General features: G+C 47.0%; 4 protein-coding genes across 4 annotated transcripts; 2 read left to right on the plus strand and 2 right to left on the minus strand.

The window, feature by feature from the left end:
- Positions 1-295: 295 nt before the first annotated feature.
- Positions 296-9,222, plus strand: LOC125762149 (ralBP1-associated Eps domain-containing protein 1). The gene is made up of 6 exons (XM_049423966.1): positions 296-1,426; positions 3,145-4,034; positions 4,091-4,877; positions 4,948-5,116; positions 5,191-5,909; positions 5,985-9,222. Exons 1-6 carry the CDS (start codon positions 1,280-1,282, stop codon positions 6,591-6,593), a joined length of 3,321 nt encoding a protein of 1,106 aa, XP_049279923.1. The 5' UTR covers positions 296-1,279; the 3' UTR covers positions 6,594-9,222.
- Positions 9,223-10,547: 1,325 nt separating this feature from the next.
- Positions 10,548-12,647, plus strand: LOC125762177 (protein croquemort-like). The gene is made up of 4 exons (XM_049424016.1): positions 10,548-11,242; positions 11,317-12,161; positions 12,236-12,326; positions 12,395-12,647. The coding sequence occupies exons 1-4, from the start codon at positions 10,811-10,813 to the stop codon at positions 12,545-12,547; spliced, it is 1,521 nt and encodes a 506-aa protein (XP_049279973.1). The 5' UTR covers positions 10,548-10,810; the 3' UTR covers positions 12,548-12,647.
- A 70-nt stretch (positions 12,648-12,717) lies between these two features.
- On the minus strand, positions 12,718-14,617 carry LOC125762168 (AIDA-I autotransporter-like). Its single transcript, XM_049424000.1, has 2 exons — positions 14,476-14,617; positions 12,718-14,397 (listed from the first exon to the last, which is right to left on the minus strand). Exons 1-2 carry the CDS (start codon positions 14,611-14,613, stop codon positions 12,817-12,819), a joined length of 1,719 nt encoding a protein of 572 aa, XP_049279957.1. The 5' UTR covers positions 14,614-14,617; the 3' UTR covers positions 12,718-12,816.
- A 1,795-nt stretch (positions 14,618-16,412) lies between these two features.
- LOC125762171 (uncharacterized) lies at positions 16,413-18,486 on the minus strand. The gene is made up of 3 exons (XM_049424003.1): positions 18,219-18,486; positions 16,846-18,138; positions 16,413-16,765 (listed from the first exon to the last, which is right to left on the minus strand). The coding sequence occupies exons 1-3, from the start codon at positions 18,267-18,269 to the stop codon at positions 16,571-16,573; spliced, it is 1,539 nt and encodes a 512-aa protein (XP_049279960.1). The 5' UTR covers positions 18,270-18,486; the 3' UTR covers positions 16,413-16,570.
- Positions 18,487-19,472: the final 986 nt, after the last annotated feature.

Below are 19,472 nucleotides of genomic sequence, written 5' to 3' on the forward strand. Positions count from 1 at the left end.
TTAAATGTTTGTATTTGATTCATAACATACTTTGTTTTTTTTTAAACAGTTACAATTAACACAAACAAAGGTCTCTCACAAGCAATCAGATCAGAAAAAATAAACAGAATCTAATATCTTTGCTATAAATTTTCAAAATTCTGGCGCTTGTTTTATCAATTTTCAATATTGAACCTAGTGGAGCAGGATTTGTTTAAAATGTTTAAGGTTTTTTTTTGTGCAAAATTTAAAAAATAATCCATAATCTATCATAACTTGTCCTGTTACGTTTCCACCGTGCATTGCTGAGCTGTCAGCTTGCCGTCATATGTGCGAGCAGCTGAAAAGAAAAAAGAAAATAAGGAAAACAGCAAAACAGCGCAGCACGTACTATATACGAATATATACTTTCGGCACGGGAGCACCAAATCATCAGCAGTAGTAGTGAACATACCCGGATCGTGAAGGCAGAGGAAATTACCCTTCAAAACTGACCACTTCCCGATGGCACTAGCAGGAGTCGGTCATACCGCAAATATTCTCGACACCAGCTAAGCAAAACCGCGCTGCGTGTGGTATCATCGAAAATTTCTGTGCGGAGAAAAGAGTGGCTGCCTGCTTGGTACCAGGTGTATCGTCAACGGAAGCGTATCTTCTCTTCCGTGGAGGCCCCGGAATCGGACTACCTTGCAGCAAATCGAACAGGCCATAAAAAAGAGGTGCATATAGGGGAGGAACTACGAACACATTCCAGCTAGCGCCGTTCATAAACGGCGGAACGGAAACGGAAGTGCAAGCGGGGAAGTGGTAGCGAGTGACAAAGCAAGTGCACCAAAACGCGTACCCAGCAGCAATACTTATCCTCCCCCTGCTCGCCCGTTTCCCCTTTCAGGCGGAAGTAACTGTGCCAATGTATGTGTGCGTTTGAATCGGGGTGGTTGGTTGATTGTTTGCTAAATTGTTGCGCCTCATCCCATCCCATGTCCAACCGTGTTTAGGTCACTGCTGGGTTGGGAGAAGTGGGAAGGGTAAAAAGAAAACATCGACATCCTCTCTTGCGTGCCATCAGTGCATTATTGTGCGTGTAAAATTAGTGCGCGAGTGTGTGCGTGGGCTGCATGCCAAAGGTCAGACTGGGTGATATACAACATCCCAATCACCCCAACCTTCCCGAACCAAATTGGATGTAAAAGGGACTACATACAGTGTGTAGCACAGCAATTCAACATCAGCAAACACATCAAATCCATCTGGGACATCCTTTTTGGCATAGCACTTCCAGTGGCTCGGTCGCAACACGATGGATGAATTGAGCGAAGCGGAACTCCGGTACTACAATGATCTGTTCAAAATCTGCAGCGAAACGGATGGAGCGGGCAAAATTCCGGCCCTTAAAGCCACTTCACTATTCCGCTCGGCCAACCTGTCCAATGAGACCATAAACAAGGTTAGTAGAAGCTGACGTGAGGCGAAGTAACGGTAGGGCGGGTAGGTTACATGCACCGGGACACGAACCTGGTACGGGTGACCATCAATGTTGGCGTTTTAATCGTTTCTATCTAAAATTAGCAACACCAGGAGATGGGCGAGCTGTACTTGCATGAACGAACCGGGTCGTTATTGAAGAGGAGGGAAGTGACCCAAACACACACACACACACACACACACAAACACTCCGTCACAAGTGCAAAAGCACGCGAACACTACGGAATACAGGATAGTGATAGAATCATCTGGGTGGGGAAATGCTGGGCGCATGCATGCTGTACCGGATGGCCTCGAAAAGGCGGATGCCCTGTACGCCACGCTATCGAACAGGAAGAAATAAAAGCACAGGAAGTTGGCAAAGACATACAGAGAGGAAACAGCAGCTAAATGAAGCTTCTGCTGCTACGGACCACCGAGTCGACCAGCCTGCCTTCGGTCATCGGAACTTGTGGCGAGGGTGGTGTGTACTACAAACTACGTCGAGCGGACGTGCACTATTTTGTCAGCCGTATTTTGGCAAGCTTCCATCCGAGAATGTTGCTTTCACTTTTTGATTTTGCATATTCACCCCCATTTGAATGAGGTTTGAAAGACACAGACACACACGTACAAGAAGAAAAAAAAAGTTTTCTGTACTATTACGCCATGGAACCGTTCGTAATCTTTCTCCCAAATTCAAATAGTTTCATTTACACTAACGCAAACACAAACAAAAGTCCTTTGCTGGCGTTCGTCCACTTTATTGGGAGTGGTATCCTTCCGCCGAAGGATGGCTTTGGGATCGTAAACCAACAATTAACATACACGCCACACACTTCATTGGTGTCTTGGGACAATGTCTTAGGTGGCTCTCTTTCATCCTCTTGCGGACTGTCTGTGTATTTGCTTCTATCACACTATCTTCTCTAATGATAACGGCACACGCCCGTCAATTAGAGGAACTTTGGAAGTGGTCTGAAGAAGCTAATAGAAGAAGCGCGACGAGAGGCAGCGGGAGGGAAACTTGCCGACGATACTGCGGAGAAACATAATTTATGATTAGCGCAGGAGAGTGTAAGCGAACAAAACAACCACAACGTAGCCCAACACCACACAGGTGTCGGTCACTACAACCGAATGTAGACAAAACAAGTTTGGGGTGTGTTTTTTTTTTGTTTGTTTGGAATCGCTATTTATAGACACTTTTATTTTCATTCTAATATTTGTCTTTAGTAGGGCTTTTGGTAGGGCTTTTCTGTGCATACGCTTCTATGTTCCGTTCTTCAACACTATCGGATGCAACAGGCCCATACATGAGGTATTTAGACATGGCTAACCTAAATGTTGTGGAGCTTAAAGTGGAACGATTTGCAATACACCCGGCTGATTATGTTGCATTGGACGGTCATGGTCGTTAGTTGATTTGTTGCATGAAATAAATTTAAAAGGGGATTTTTTATTGTCTTTAGTGACTGGTTGTGTTGTGGGCGACTTTAAATAAGTCATTGATAAGATTTTTTTAATATTTCGAGGGATTGACGAATATATTACATCATTATCGTTCTTGAAAATGATACATTTTTACCATGCTAACGTGGTATGTAGAGGGAAAAGCTTATCGCAAAGTAAACAAAGCTCAACTATTCATTTCACTCACTCACTTACGTTGTGTATTCTTTTCTTTTTTGTTCCCAACAGATTACGGCACTGGCCGGAATCCCTCAAACGGCGCTGCACCTTTCGAGGCAACAGTTCTACGGCTGTCTCAAACTAATCGCCGCCTTCCAGGCTGCGGTGCCTCTGCGGGAAGAAATTCTTACCACCTCGGTCAATTTGCCACTGCCCCAGTTCAGCTGGATCGATCCAGTGACAGGACCATCCGGTGCTTCAGATGCTTCTACCATCATTTCTAGTGTTTCGACTGCTGCTGCGGCTAGCGGTGGTAGCGGTAATCAAACTGGAAGTTTGGAGCGAAATGGCTACAGCGAAGTAAATAATCGCTCCACGATAAAGGTGACCGGAGGTGCAGGAGGAGGAGGGAGTAGTGGTGGTGGTGCAGGAGGTAGCACAACACAGGACAGCAGTGCATCGACCGGCGGGGAAATGACCAATTCCGATCAACCCAGCACCGATTCGGAGGTTGAACATAACGATGACCCGGTCAATATGATCCGGGGCGAACGTGAGAGGCACACGGTCGGTATGCTGAAGGGTGGTGGCATTGTAATGATCGGCAACAGCCATCCACTTGTCGGTGGTGGAGGTGGAGGAGGGGGTGCACATGGCGGAGGCGGTGGATCGCCGGAAGCGTGGAGTACGGCAAGCGACAGCCCAACACCGACCAACAGTGTGGCGGAACGCCCGTGGGCCAACCAGAACCTCTGGCAGGGTCTGGTGTGTGAGGAGCAGCGGCAACTGTTGGGCACGGAAGAGGAATCGTCCGATCGGCATAGTAGCGATGAAGATGAACAGGAGATTGATCTCGAGTATTTCTATCAGATTTCGCAAACGCAAAAAGAGTACTATTTAAAACAGTTCCGCACTATCCAGCCAGATGTTCACGGACTGCTGACTGGACCGGTGGCAAGGTAAGTCGATAAGATTGTTCCTGAAGCGGTTACTAAATTACGGTTGTTCTTTTTAGGGTATTTTTCGAGAAATCACGTATCCCGATCGACGAACTGCGCCACATCTGGCAGATGTGCGACGTAACACGGGATGGGGCACTAAATTTGGCCGAGTTTACCGCCGCCATGCATCTGGTGGTGCTGCGTCGCAATAACATACCCGTACCGGCCACATTACCCCCCTGCTTATTGCCATCCCTGCTGCAACATTCGCTGCTTCAACCGAGCGGTGGGTCGGGTGGAACGTCCAATACCGCCGGAGTTACGGTTTCGGGTGCTTCGGGAGAACTATCAGCTGGGACAGGCGGTGGTAGCGGTTCATCCGTGAATGTGTCAGCATCGAACGAACGAACTGAACCGGCGGAAGCCGATCTACTGCATCTCGAAAGTGATGATAACGTAGAAAGTAGCGCCCGAAAGCGGTTCGATGCACACAAAGACTATCAGCGTATGGTACCGGTACCGGATACGTTGGCTTTCGCGAAGGTAGCATCGACGGGGAGCAATGTTAATGCAAGCGCACCGCACGACACCAGTCCCCCATCGGTGTCATCTGTGACCGGTGTTGGAAGTAGTAGCGGTACGACCGGCTCCGCATCCGTAGCAAACGCGACGAAGGGCAGTAGCAGCGGTAGCAACAGCAGCAGTACGGCTATCTCGACGACTGGCGGTCGAAAAACGCCACCAAATGTTTCACCGCCGGTTTTAACGCAACACCAGCAGCACGTGACAGCATCGGCCCAGAAGGGGAAACAATCGTCCGACCATCCGGTAACGCCGCCGAATTCTAAAACAATCAATAAGGTAAAAGTAGAGACAAAGATGTTTGTGGTGGTTTTTTTGCTTCTTACATTGCGCGTGCTTTATTTTAAAGGAGTGGAACTCAACCACGAAAGAATGGACCAAATTCATGGAATCTCCCACATCCAACGTCTCTAGTCCGGGTCCAAAGCCGGTAAACTTTGATCTGCAGCGAACGACACAGGCAATCGTATCCAATCCACACATTGTTCATCCAGTTCCGTTGCGTGTAACACCCGTTGGTAAGTGTCCACCCGCTGCAACAGCTACACATATCGGTAGACCCCCTTTTATTATATGCACCGTTCTTCCCCAGGTGCTGAGGCTGTCGATAATGGAAGTCTAGTCTACGGTAGTGACCTCCCCGTCGGTACCGGCGGGCTAATAGTTGTTCAGTCGAGGGATGATTCTAGCCCAAAGCAGCAAACTTCCCAACAGCAACAGCAAGCGCAGTCCCATCATCATAGCACGCCCCGGGATTCGCTTACGAATAGCGGCGACTTACGTGCCATCCAAAGACCGCAACCGAAGAAACCACCTTCCAAGGGTGTCGGTGCGATACCGCCACCACCGCAGCGTGATTCCGGTGCCCATCCTAGCAGCGCGCATACCGGTAACAATGATTCGATGACAATATCGTTGGATGCGTCGGGTTTCGTGGCAACCAGTACGGGGACGGTCACCAGTACCACAACCACCACCGAACGTTTACCCTCGCTGGCGAAGAAACAGTCGGTCGATCAGCAGCAGCCCCCACCACCTCCATTGCCCCCGCCACGACCGTCCGCACATCGGCACACGCGCAGCAGTAGTTTGGATCTGAACAAGCTAAAGCTTACGACGAACAATGCCGCAACCGTCGCACCGATTGGCGATCCGCTCAAGATGCCGCCACCACCGGAAGTACCACCACGGGTAACACCGACGGGTGAGGCACCCGGTAGCCAACAGAATCAGCGTCAGGCACATGGATTTGCGGATTTCACCCATTTTCCAAGCGGTGCCAGTGGTGCAACGGCTGGTCATCGTATCGGGGTACGCTTTGTTATTTTCCCGCGCTATCATCAAACAACATAACACGTTCTGCCATTGTTTTTTTTGTGTTTCTAGTCTATGGGTGATACGGGTAACATCACAACGATTCATCTGGATGCGGCCGGCAACATGACACATCATTCCACACCGCGGGGATCGGGCACGCTGCCGAAATCGCTCGTCATGCATCAGCCGCGCAATAGCGCCTTCGAGGTGTACCGGAAACCACACACCGAGGGACGGCTGGTGGCGCGTGGCTCACAGTCGCCTCCGCAACAACATCAGCAGCCACAGCCACCGCTCGTTACGTCACGCAGCGTAGAATCGTCCGGCATTGTGTCCGGTGATTATGACAAGCGCATATCCGCACTGAGCGACAGTTTGCGACAGGTTCGCTTTAAAGCGAACGATCCTCCCCCGGTCATGCCGGACGTGTTGAAGCAGCTGAAGGAACAGAACCTGTTGCTGCTCCGAATATGTAACGATCTGAGCGAGGAACTGTTGCACATTCAGCAAAAGCGGGAAGACATCCGCATCAAGATCGAGCTGCAGGAACAAATTCTGGGTGGTGGAAGTTCCGGTTCGGGCATGGTGTCCACCGGTCCTTCCTCGCTGCCAGCCGTTTCGTCGTCAACGTCCGCTGGCCACAACCATCACCATTCGCACCACCACGCGAACCTATGAACGGTGGGTCGGTGTTCCTAATGATCGATTTTCATTTTAGACTCTTGTTCCCAGCGGTGCTGTTAGATAGTGTTTTGCTCCGATCCGTACGAAAGCCATATAGCGTGTGGATGGTAGCTAGCAGATAGGTCATCAAAGTCTTAAATCTCAGTGCAGTGAAATCAAATTACACACACCACACCACCTTAGTCTCGAAGCCAATGGCCAATAATGTCCCATGGAAGGTGTTGGTAGTGGATATACTTTTATTTTGTTAGTTACTCTTGCGAATTTATACTAGCTCGTGTTGTAGAATTGATACTCATCCTTGTGCGTCCACCAATAGGACAGCTGTTGTGGTTGTGTTAATTGCTTCCTTCTATGTGCTTCAATGTACAAACCCATCCTTCTACTTCCTTAGCTAAATTGTTGCTCAAAGCCGGAACAACATCGCTGTACATTGTATACGCTGGACTGTCGATTGTACAGTCCGCCCGTACGGAAATTGTGTATAAATGTGGTGTACATGTGACACGTATCGATCCGAAGTATGTATATGTGTGTGTGTGTGCGCGCGCTGTCCCATTTGATTGTGAATTATGGTCCAAACTTTAAGCTAAGCTAAACTCGTTTTAAGTCCTAATAACTTATACTTTCTTTCTCCAACGAAACTTCTCACTTGCTTGGTTCTAAATTCGTAGTATATACACATTCGCACCAGCTCCTCGAATCGCAAACATACTGAAGCGAAAGCCAGTAAAACGCTCTTAATAATAAATTCGGTAACGCATAAAATAGTCAACTTTTCACGGTATTGATCCAGGTGCATGTGTTGCGCAAACCGTTTGCTCCTTTCTATCTAAGGATAAGCCGATGATGAATCCTTGCACAAACCGAACTGTTTCTTTTTTAAATTCCATCACCACCCATTCGCAAACATATATCATCGCCGTTGGTAAAAATTCGTCGATTTAATCTGCTTTAAATCGTTAAAATTGCATGCTGCAAAGGGATCACTGTTAATCATTAAGCAAAAGAAAACTATACGGCAGATGCATGTGTGTTACGCGCGTACGTTGACTGGTGTACGGCCACGGTGTCGATGGTTTAAATGCGATTGTTTTAAATCTTACATATTTTAAAGAGTATTGTAGTGTAGCTGCTATCATCGTAGCGCAATGAAACGCAACAAAAAAAAACAGATAATATGATAATAATGTCTTTTATCCCTGCACACTTTGCCGCGTGAAGGCGAAAAGTGTGTAACAAGCATTCGCATCGGGTGCACGATATGTTTTTGCGGTGTGACCGAACCGGGCAGATCATTATCACGCTCGGTAGCATTGATCGTGGATCTTTGAATGAATTGTGCAAGATAAAAGTTGAAGCCTAACACGAGAATATCAACATGTTTTCATGCTTGCACGTGACAAAAGAACTGTAAACAAGAGCAGTGTAGGGAATTTGTTTAAAGAGAAGAAAATGAGCAAAGATAAGTATCTATTACATATACACATATACATATATATATATATATCTACCAAACAAACTACAAAGCGCCAATATCGACTATCGACAAATGGATCGTGCAAAGAACAGAGAGAGGATTATAAAAATTAAACGTGACTCTACTGTCTATCATAAACACTAGACGCGTGTGATGAGGTGAAAACAATGTGCATGTTTGTTACATTAAGTTATTCAAACTACGATGAACGTAAGGCAAACCCGCAAACAGTGTGTGAAAAATGCACTGTTTTGGAGGCGCATGTCGCGTGAAGTATCGTGTTCGTATATAGCGAAACAGAACCTGATAAGAACAAATGCTGTCAAAGCTACGTTTCAACCGCTCGGCCTGTGTTGTTGGTTGCATTTTACGGATGGCTTGTGAAACGGGCGGCAACGGGGAAAAACATAATCTTTGAACGGAACTCTATTTTATACGATCTAATGATGCGTTAGGAAAAAAAAAATCAATACATAAATACTAAACGAATCCAAATCCTAATCACAAACGAAACAGAGAGATTATTTATAGACGGTTAGAGAAAAGGATCTGCGAAACGAAGCTCTATATTTTTGTTTCCTATTGTGAAGTAATAGTTGTAACATTTGATGATGCCACTGCGTAAGTTCCATCTTCAATTGTGCGCGGCTAGAGTTGACCAGCTATTTACGACTGAAGCATTACGGCGAATGAAGCTTTACGATTTACGTACAGTGCTTAGATTTAATGCAAGGATCCAACGAAAACATAAAACTTCTCTCATATTAGTTCAGGTATGTTTTATTTCCATATTACTTTTCCGTGGGAAAAGGGGAAAACTGTAAACCTTTCAAACCCGTTTGTGCACGTTAGATTTCGTTCGCCCCGAACGATTCCTCTTACGAACTCAGTATATTTTTGTACTTTTCGAAGATTTTATGTAGAAAAACCAAATGTTTGTTCAGCTGCAGTGAAGCGCTTAGAGGGATAGAGGTGATGATCGTAATTCGTGTGTTTTTTCGTTCCCTCAACAGGGAATGAACGACATTTTCAATGTCAGTGCTGGTGAAAGAATCTAACTGTGTGAATCGTTATGCGCTGAACTGGTAAAAAAAACAGGAGATCGTTGAATAAAATTGAAGCATGTGTCATTCTCCAAAAAAACGCTACTCCGCAGGCGTATTATAAAACCGTAAAAAGTAAAAACATCCGAATAACAATTCCCCCCAATTCATTGTTCTAATAGATCTTTAACTTATTAAAAGTAATACACTTGATGGAATCGGGTGTAAATAGCTCTTAGTAAATAATTTTTAGTTGATCTTACCAATGCCAAGCTTCAGCTTATATACCTGAATATACCTTTTAGAGATAAATTTTTTTGAAATATCCTGGAAAGTCTCTAGTGGACCTGACAGTGTAAGAGAAGCGACAATGATCGTTCATTCGATAGAACGCGTAACAAATCCCATCCGGGCCCTGTTTCATCCCTTCCACAAATAAAAATCAAAAGAAGTTACAAACCTATTACGATAACCAACCAAATGCATTATGACACAAAGCAATACAACAAAAAAAGGGGAGAACCTCAGGTAAAGGTACATAGAATACGTGGAGGAAAATCCCTATGTTTATAATACAACCTTATATCTGCTTCCGGAAAACCGTCACACAAGTAAGAACAAACAATTACGCTAAGAAATGATTCCAACATTCACAAAGCATCCGCTAAGATGATAAGCAGCAATTTCAAGCGACCTGGCCGTCATCGCCAGCAATTGCTGATCCATCATCCTTTTCGTATTGCAAGCAAACGGAAAGAGGAACTCAGGAGCTAATCTAAGCTCATGCGTTAAATCTTATCTGGTGGTGTTACGTACGATCACTTCATACAGATTAGGAACCACCCGAAACAATACACCTGGATCGATAGATTATCGATTGTCAATGGTTCTGCTAAATCGGGAAAGCCATCCCGACACCCTCCGATACCATCATTGTTGACTGGTACGGCCTGCGGTATTATTACTACCCAGTAATTAACCATTCAATATACAGATTTTGTTGCGGTAGGGCGTTAACAACGCATTTTCGATGGTTCAGCATTGAGTTTAGTGCAAATTGAACCGTACCCCGATCCAGACCTCAGCTCCAAGGTAACACGAGTGGCAAAATTCAAGTGCTGGTTTATAGTGGTGAGAAAATAGTGCGCTGGACCTTCAACCAGACATGGCAATGTCGTAAATTTGGTACTTAAGCTTTGATGCTTTCATCTAAATTGTTTCCAAGTGGAAATGTTGAAAAGTGTCATGTTCAGATAAAGATTTAGACGAGTCCTTTAAACATTGTACAGAGTGCAGAGTATCTTCAATTTCTTTGCTTAAGTTTTAATAATCAGATTCTCGATGTTTTGTTAAAATTGAACATTGACTTACCTTCGGTACAAAAACTGCAAGCAATTGCACTTCCGTTTGGTGAAATAAGCATCCAGCTTCGATCTTCACACTTGTCCAATCATTCTCGGATGTTGTCTATTGTTCAATCATTAGCCCCAATGGTCTCCAAACTAATCCTACAACACCAACGACCTTCCCTTATCGATCCCTTTTTTTATGCTTACCATTCTTATCTGGCATCAGGTATTTGCCGGGTGCGAACAATGTGGATAGAGCTAATCACCTGTCCGATCTTCTGATAACTTTGTCGAATTTCTCAACTCACACCGCCGGGTGTGTGTAGCATCGAATTGACAATGGGCTGTTGCTCGAATTGGTCACCCACCTCCAAGCGACTCTGTGCCTTGGGTAGTGCCACGGGTCTGTGTGTATTTGCGCTCGTGCTCGGTTTGATATGGCCAACAGTAATATGGGCGATTGCCAAGAAGGAGTTTGTGCTGGAACCGGGCACCGAGGTTTACAAGAACTGGATCGATCCACCAATCGACACATACCTTGAGATATATCTGTGGAACTGGACGAATACGGACAACTATCTCACGGAGAAGCCACACCTGGAACAGCTAGGACCTTACACGTTCGTCGAGCGACACGAACGAGTTAATCTCGTGTGGAACAATAACGACACACTGACCTTTCAACAAAGGCGCATCTGGCACTACCTTCCGGAGAAGTCGGTTGGCAATTATGAGACCGATCGTGTCATTACCATCAATCCGGTACTTCTGGTAAGTGGAGCACATCGCGCTATATCTTCAAACCGAGCATCATTTTAATGCTCCATTTCTACTCCATTTCACAGACCGTCGGATATGCGCTGCGCAACGATCCAGTGTTTCTATTCTATGTTGATGGAATCATTAACGAAAACGCTCTGGCTACTACACCCTTCTACGATGTATTGGTACGCGAGATGATCTTCGAGGGGTACGATGATCTGTTGCTGACGAGCTTACTAACACTGATTGAATTGATCCCACCCGAATCCCGACCACCGATTGATTTGCCACCGTACGATCGGTTTGGATGGTTCTTCGGACGCAACGGTAGCGAAACGTACGATGGAACGTTTACGATCGGTACCGGTAAGGATACGGTCGAGAACACCGGCGTGATGCGGCTCTGGAATGGAGCAAATGCGACCGATTACTATCGTGGCGTTTGTGGCCAGATACGTGGTACGACCGGTGAAGTATGGCCACCGTGGGGACGTAGCTTGAGCGGAACACCACCGAACGTGACCGTGTTTGCGCCGGACGTCTGCAGCTCGGTCACGTTACAGTACGCCGAAGAGATGGAACGATACGGTATCGATGGGTTGCGCTGGATCGGTAACGATCGGGTGTTTGATAACGGTGTACACTACGAGGAGACGGAATGTCAGTGCACGGCGGAAGATGCCACCACCTGTCCGGTGCTGGACAACGGTGCGATGGATGTGTCGCGCTGCAAGTTTGGTGCGCCGGCCACAGTTTCGTTTCCTCACTTCTATTTAGCTAACGAAAGCTATCTCACTGGTGTTACTGGAATGAACCCGAACGAGAAGGAACATCGGTTCGAGATGGAGCTGGAACCGTACACCGGTGTACCGTTGGGTGTTAAGGCACAGTTGCAGGTTAATCTCAACGTTCAGCAGTACGGCATGACGTGAGTGTGGTGCTTCAGATCGAAAGTTATATCCATTAGAGCTTATTACACTTATTCGTATCTTTTTCTTTCAGATTGTTGCAAAACATTCCAGAGGTGATGTTACCGGTGCTTTGGTTCCGACAAACGGCAGGTCTTACCGAAGAGCTGGCAGACGACATAAAGGTAAGCAATAGTTTCCTATGTCCAATGTACGCACCTCACTCACATGTGCTTAATGTGAATCTTCTCAGTTGGTTTTACTGCTTCCCGACATTGGAGTGTACGTTGCGTACGCTTTAGGTGGCGTTGGAATAATCGGGCTAGCCCTAGCGGTGTACTTCTCGATTACTAGATGGAAGCTGCAGAGTAAACCGGCAGTGGAACCCAATGCGGCACTAGACTAAAATGCTTAGTAATAAAACGTAACGGTGTTAGCTTCGTAACTTAAAAGCATTTCTCTTTGATAAGCCGCAAACAATATGACAACAAGGTGTGAAACATTCACCACAGAAGAGAGTTCTTTCAGCGTTATCATCCGTAATTGATGGATGATCTTGGATTAGCGACTACTCCACATCCAGGATTTGCAGTTTACGGTGAAAATAATAGAAAGGTTTTTTTTCTTCTTTATTAGAATATCTCGTTGCTCGTTGCAAACTGTTCCAAATGCTCTTTAAGCACCAATGCACTGATTGTACGCAGAAGCAATGGCTGCGAAATCGGCGGCAGCCGCATTAGCCGTGTCGTTCGTACAAGTGGCTACGTCATTGGCAGTGTTGGCAACATCTACCACCTCACCGGTTTTGATGCTAAGGACATCCAACGCCACGTTGGTAATGTAGGCCGGTGCGTTCGGTACCGTGGCCGTGCTGCACACCGTAGATGGGAAGAGGGACGAAATGCATAGGGTAACACCGGCAGTCGAGGTGCGAATACGGCTTGCGGCCGAATTGACAACGGCGATCGTATTGCCGACCAGAATGTCTGCAACGGTGGTCGCCTCCACGACGCACGATCCGAGTGCGGTCGTATAGAAGACATTCGTACGTACAGCCAGTGGCAGGAACGTTTGTGAACAGGCAACGATAGTCGCGTTCGTGCTTGCCAGATTGTCCACGATCGGTCCAATGACGGCCGATGCGTTAGCCGTAATGGAAGCGTTAGCCGATGCGACCGCATTCAGCGTTACGGAGTTCAGTACATTCAGATTGGTCTGGAGCGTTGTGACCAGGCTGGTCAGATTGCTGACAGCAAGCTGGGCAGCGGTCGTAACGCTTGTCTTCGTGTTACCAGCGAGCAGATTGAACACCCTGTTTAGATTGGCCAGTGCCGTGTTAATGGTTGAGGTGGCCTGTGCTAAGGCAGCATTGGTAGCTGGTTGTGCGTTCGCGATCAGATTATTGAAGGAACCGACAGCGGCATTCAGCACGTTGTTGGCATTAGCTAGCGCGGCATTTACAGTTGCATTAACAGCGGCAATACCGGCAGCACTGTATGGGACACCGGCATTGGCGGCAAGCGATGCATTAACCCGAGCGGCAGCCGAAAGCTGCAACGGGATATTGGCCGTCGTATATAGCACACCAGCCGCATCACCGAGGAAGGTCGAAATCGCATCAATTCCGTTCGGTCCGAGTGCACCCAGCAGGGTCGTTGACGTACCGGGATTAGCGACAGCATTGTTCACAGCCTGGATGGCGGTGGCCAGATCTGCGTTAAGCGTGGTGGTAAGATTGCCCAGCGCACCAGCAACCGTAGAGGTACCCAAGACCGACGAGGCAGCATTCACGGCCCCATTCACAGCGGTGGCAACGTTGTTGAGTGCGTTGATAACGGCCTGACCGTTGGCGGTGGTCGGTGCACCGGTCAGACCGGTACCGATCGTACCCAGGTTAGTTCCCACACCTCCGAGCAGTCCGTTCAGTGTGTTCGTGATGGTGGCAAGCGTGTTTGTCAGCACCGTTCCAGCTGTCGAACCGATGTTCGTAATAGCGGTGTTGAGTGCATTCAGCGTGGAGGAGACCACATTGTTAAGGAGATTCAATATTGGCAGATTCGAGTTAAACGAACCGGAACCACCAACAGTGATACCACCGATGTTCAATGCTCCGCCGAGACTGCCACTAGCCGAAAGCGAACCAGATGTACCGGCGGCGAATCCTGATGCTATTCCGTTCAGCAACGTGCCAACACCATTGATGGCCGATCCGACGAGCGAGGTAAGTCCACTAAGCAGCTGGGGTTGAGGTTCCGCCTAGGAAAGAAAACGCGATCCGATAAAGCAAGTCTCTCGAATCCCTCTAACTCCCCGAGATATATCCTTGCAACTCACCTGAACGGTAACCAACAACGCGCAAAGCAGGAAAGCTTTCTTCCACAGCATCGCGATAGGGATTAAGTTAGGTGCTGTTGTATTGCTAATTGATAAAACCGTCGAAAGCACTACTTTGAAAACTGTGCCACGCTGCATGGTGGACGAGTTTCTTTTATACCGACTGATGTCTTTCTTTCTCACCTATTCCATTCAGCACAACGAAGGACACAATGGTACCCTTTGAGTAGTTTGCGAAAAAAAATCGACTCACATAAACACCACCTCCATTGATGTGGTCCATCCTCGTGTACATACAGTGCGTGCAAAAGAACCATCTAGAAGCGAGCCGATCGTTGAAGATCGCATAGAAAACATGGGTATGTGAAAACTACTCTGTTTATTTATTACTGGTTCTTTTCCCCATTTCATCTACAAGGTCACGTGATGATGAAGTTCTAAGATACATTTGCGTGAGGTTCAATGGAATATGCTCAAGAGGACAGTACCAAGCTTTGATAGGGTTGTTTGAATCGATCGTGTAGTAATGGTGACGCAGAAAAACTACCGATCAATGTACCTGACGTTTGCAATACTATTACGTGCCCATATTTGACACTCAGGATAACTTCTTGGGCGTTGATCCCATTGAAAAACATGGCAAAAGAATACATCCCAGAATATATGTTCTTAGCAATGTAAATGGAGTACCAGTGTCATCTTTTTGGAAGACTAAAAACTCTGCACCTCCAGAATGGGACCATGGACCTTGGAGGATGCAAAAGCACATGTGGCATGTGTTTTAAAATTTAGCAACCATACTTTGTGGACCTTTTTTGCGACGATCATACGTCCGACTTCTTCTTCTTCTTTTCTGGCCTGCTCATGGTCGAGTACGTCGCGTAGACATGGCCTGGTCGCCAATCCGTTTCCAGGAAACTCGGTCCAGTGCTGCAGTCCTCCATCCACGGCTGCATCCGATCTCCGACAGGTTTGACTCCACGTGATCCAGCCAACGAGCTCGCTGTGCTCCTCTCCGCCTCGTGCCTAACGGATCGTTGACGAGCACCTTCCTGGTGGGGCATGAGTCCGGCATCCTCATCACGTGCCCCAGCCATCGTATCCTTCCGGCTTTGACCACCGTCAGGATATCTGCACCGCCAAACAGCTCAGCTAGCTCGTGGTTCATTCTCCTTCTCCACACGCCCTGCTCGCACACACCGCCAAAGATAGTCCTTAGCACCCGCCGTTCGAAAATAGCGAGTGCATTGGCATCCTCCGTTAGCAGAGTCCAGGACTCGTACCCGTAGAGGACTACCGGACGTATCAGTGTGCGATACTACGTTCGACTATTTCGACGTTCGACTATTTGATGCATTAATTGTTCCAGCTTTCACACAAACTCCGTTCACTCGGCTACTTTGCCTCAGACCTTCATTGATATAGGGTAACTTCTTGGGGGAAAAAGACGATAAAGGAATGCATCCAGTGCACCCTTCTTGATGTGTTCTTAGAAATGTAAATTGAGCAGCAATGCCATTTTTAGAACTCTGCTCAAAACTGTGCACATCGCGAAGGGGGACATGTCCAAGATTGCAAAAACAGATCCTCATGGCAGGTGTTTTCAAATTTTGGAAACATGTTTTACGGTTGCTATTATGATCTCCTTTTTTGGGGAAGCGATCATAGGCGGGAGTTTTTGCAGCATTTATTGTTCCAGCTTTCCAGCACATACTGATCAGCCATAAACTCTGTCAAAGACTGTTGAAGTCCTCATAATGGCAAGAGGTCTTTATCGCAGAAAGTATACACGGATACGAATATTGAAGGGAATGGAGGAGTCTACTCTATAGAGTACCTCTACAACGTACATAAAATTCATTAAACTCGTCAAGTTCCGGTAGATACCGGCCAAGTAACGCCAGCTGTATCGAACAATCCGTATACTAAACACACAACAGAAAGCGAATCAAATTTTTCTCCAAACTTTTAATTGGACCTTTATATACATCGGTTAATTTGTAACACCCATCGATCAAACGTTATGTTTATTGTTTCTGTCGAGTAATCGCACTAATACGAACAACTATTGGATGTGCCTATGTACCAAACAAGCCTACTGGTTGGTGGTCTGACAGCTGGCCAGCAACGTGTCCAGTGAGGCAGCCTTTGCTACCAGGCCGTGATTCATGATGGCACCGCAGCTTTCCACACGCTGCACCGTCGCCAAACTCTCCAGATTGATCATCGCAACGACCAGCTTCGTCTGGATGCTGACATCTTTCATTAGATTCTCGCTCAAAGTGACCGTCTGTAGGGGTAGAGAAGAAGGAAAAGCGATTGTAAACGTTCACCAAACCCCCCGCCGGTTGCATCCACTCCAAAACTCACCTCCGAAAGACATTTCGAAATGCCAGCCTTTATCACCGACGTTGAGGTGGTGGAACCGAGATTAAGACAAAAGTCGAGACGTTGGGCAATGCTGCGCGTCTGCTCACGGATCACCATGTTGTACTCGCTGATGAACGAATCCGTATAGGCGGTGTTGGCGAAATCGTTGAAACATTTCTGCAACCCGTCGCGCATATTGTTCTCGAGGTTTGTGATTGCACCACCGTACTTGGCGTTGCAGTTACTCGCGTACGTACCACCGGCCGACATGGTTGCGGCTAGCTTGAACAGCGAAGAATCAAGCACCGGCACCAGCGCCTTAATGTTCGTCTGAACGAATGCTTCCGCACCGGTAAATAGCAGCGTCATCTGGTTCTGGATACTGTTGGAGAAAATGTCCGCACTGGATTGGATGGCTGTTGACGTGGTCGTGATTGAGGTGTTCAGTTGTAGCGCGGTAGTACGCGTGGCCGAGTCTTGCATGAATGGATTCACACGCGGAAGTCTGTTGACGAGATCGGTCACACCCCAGCCTGCCTCCGAGGATACCTTATTCTTGTACGAGGTGATGCGGCTCACCACCTGGTTGTAGTAGTCTCTCTGGGTGTTGTTGACCGAGTTCAGCGCATTGGTCATGTCGGTACTGTAGCTGTTGAGAATGTTAGCAGATTGCTCGAAAGCGGAACGGATCGACCGAACGGTAGTCGTGAGACCCTTCTCAGCCGTGGTTACTACCGAAATGGCACCGGCCAGATTGAACAGTGTCGCCGGTTTAATGTTGTTAGATACTGTCGCTGCCGATAGGGGTCCGGCGGCCATTACAGCGGACACTTCTTTGTACAGTGTGTCCAGGTAGGTGGAAATATCCGTCATCGCCGTCTGCATCATATTCATCCAGGACGTGAGGGCACCACTGTTTTGGGACGAGGTAGACGTCTGGATTTTTGTAATGAGACTTGCCGCTTGATCGAGCGAAACAAACGCCCTGTCGATGGTTGCGTTCATGCTGGAGAACATACAGGACGGGGCCGTCTGTCGCTGGCTCGCCACGATCGAAATGTTCCGTAGCACATCGTTCACGTTGACGGTAATGTTGCCGACCAGTGAGACAAGTGCTTCACCGGATACAACCAAGCTGGTGGAACCGTTCAGCTTCGCTACCACGTAGCCACCGATGGCACCTTGCAGTTCGGCGGTAGCCGTCCCAACCATATTGGCCGACGCCAGCACGTTCGGATTGTTCTGGGTAACATAGTCGATGGCAATGTCCAATCCCAAGTCGGGTGAAGCATTCTGCAAGGGGATGAAAAAAGCGAGCACCAAACAATGATCATGACGGTTGTCCAAAGTGATCGAGAGAAAGTTCCACTTACACTCAATCCACACAGCAGTGGTACTAGAAAAAGGATGGAAACTTTCCACATTCTTGGATGTCGATCGCAAACGATGGAACTACACTACACTACAAGATCTAACGGATGACTATTTCTGCTGAAAGGCGCAGTCGTTATCGTAATACACTTGGCCCTGTTCTCGTACTACGTGCGATCGGTTCAAGCACTTCTGGCATACTCCACCGTGCGTGCACTGGTGGATCTGTTCTAGTTTTTGGGAACCGTTTGTTTACTAAATCTGGCAAGCTCAATCCAACGAATCCAACGAAAGGCAGGAGAAGTAGCGATAGCTCCCCTACCTTCATTACCCACGTGTTCGTCCCTGAGCAGTGCTTTCACCGTGCTACCTTCGCAATCGGGTACGCCATTCGATCGTCCACGTCTTGGCAAAAGGAGAACCTCAGTCGGCACTGATCCAGACGTTTAAATATTTGAACAATCGTCAAACACTCCCGTACTGTTGCGAACTCCAACATGAAAATGGGATCGAATCGATCGAATAAGATAGGACAAAGATCTGAAGGGAAAAAAACCCTGTGAAATGTTTTACAAAATATGGCCCAACAATTAGTTAAAATTGAAATGAGATTTTTTTGTCATATTTTCATATTTTATCATGTAGGTAATTTTGAACAATAGAAGTTAAATTTAAGCAATGCTGAGAATCGTTCAAATGTCCACAAACTGTTTGACTAGGCGCGTTACGTGCGAGTAATTGTGGAACTAAAATTAAAGAACTAAAGCTACGACTGAAACTATCGACACAGGGAAGCATTGTACAATTGCACAAAGAACTATTGCGTAGACTCAAATCACACATTGAGTGTAATACAACGGAATTATTCCCCCTTTGCTTAATTCTCCTAACATAACCTTGAGGAAGGCGGGTTTCGTTGCAAACCCGCAAGAGTGTGAGGGTTTCAGTTTCTGAGTATTGATGGTAATGATGGTGCTAAACCCGAACGTAAAGCTGTTCCGCAATACACCTGCAACAATATTTGTCCATCAGACAGTACCGAGAAAATGGCTAATGGCGTCAGCTTTGTCTGCGATCAATTCTTTGAATAGTTTGATCAAGTTTCAATTGCTGCCTAGTGCATGTCATGTCCTGTCACTTCCTATTGGTGTAGGTTAATTATAGCTGACAAAAAGGTCCGTGCAATGTAGCTTAAATTAAGTGTTCTTAAGGAAAAATTGTTCCTTGAGGTTGATTTGAACGCGATTAAAAATCTG

The sequence above is a fragment of the Anopheles funestus genome, chromosome 2RL, assembly GCF_943734845.2.
Source record: "Anopheles funestus chromosome 2RL, idAnoFuneDA-416_04, whole genome shotgun sequence".
In the NCBI taxonomy this organism is placed as follows: Eukaryota; Metazoa; Arthropoda; class Insecta; order Diptera; family Culicidae; genus Anopheles; species Anopheles funestus.

What these genes read in the sequence shown, in the direction of transcription:
- LOC125762149 (XM_049423966.1), top strand. Translation starts at nt 1,280, where the DNA reads ATGGATGAATTGAGCGAAGCGGAACTCCGGTACTACAATGATCTGTTC. An exon ending in CTGACTGGACCGGTGGCAAG is followed by an intron (nt 4,035 to 4,090) that starts GTAAGTCGATAA and finishes TGTTCTTTTTAG; the next exon opens with GGTATTTTTCGAGAAATCAC. An exon ending in ATTCTAAAACAATCAATAAG is followed by an intron (nt 4,878 to 4,947) that starts GTAAAAGTAGAG and finishes TTTATTTTAAAG; the next exon opens with GAGTGGAACTCAACCACGAA.
- LOC125762177 (XM_049424016.1), top strand. Translation starts at nt 10,811, where the DNA reads ATGGGCTGTTGCTCGAATTGGTCACCCACCTCCAAGCGACTCTGTGCC. An exon ending in GTTCAGCAGTACGGCATGAC is followed by an intron (nt 12,162 to 12,235) that starts GTGAGTGTGGTG and finishes TTTTTCTTTCAG; the next exon opens with ATTGTTGCAAAACATTCCAG. An exon ending in AGCTGGCAGACGACATAAAG is followed by an intron (nt 12,327 to 12,394) that starts GTAAGCAATAGT and finishes GAATCTTCTCAG; the next exon opens with TTGGTTTTACTGCTTCCCGA.
- LOC125762168 (XM_049424000.1), bottom strand. Translation starts at nt 14,613, where the DNA reads ATGCAGCGTGGCACAGTTTTCAAAGTAGTGCTTTCGACGGTTTTATCA. An exon ending in CGTTGTTGGTTACCGTTCAG is followed by an intron (nt 14,398 to 14,475) that starts GTGAGTTGCAAG and finishes TTTCTTTCCTAG; the next exon opens with GCGGAACCTCAACCCCAGCT.
- LOC125762171 (XM_049424003.1), bottom strand. Translation starts at nt 18,269, where the DNA reads ATGTGGAAAGTTTCCATCCTTTTTCTAGTACCACTGCTGTGTGGATTG. An exon ending in CACTGCTGTGTGGATTGAGT is followed by an intron (nt 18,139 to 18,218) that starts GTAAGTGGAACT and finishes ATCCCCTTGCAG; the next exon opens with AATGCTTCACCCGACTTGGG. An exon ending in TTTCGAAATGTCTTTCGGAG is followed by an intron (nt 16,766 to 16,845) that starts GTGAGTTTTGGA and finishes CTACCCCTACAG; the next exon opens with ACGGTCACTTTGAGCGAGAA.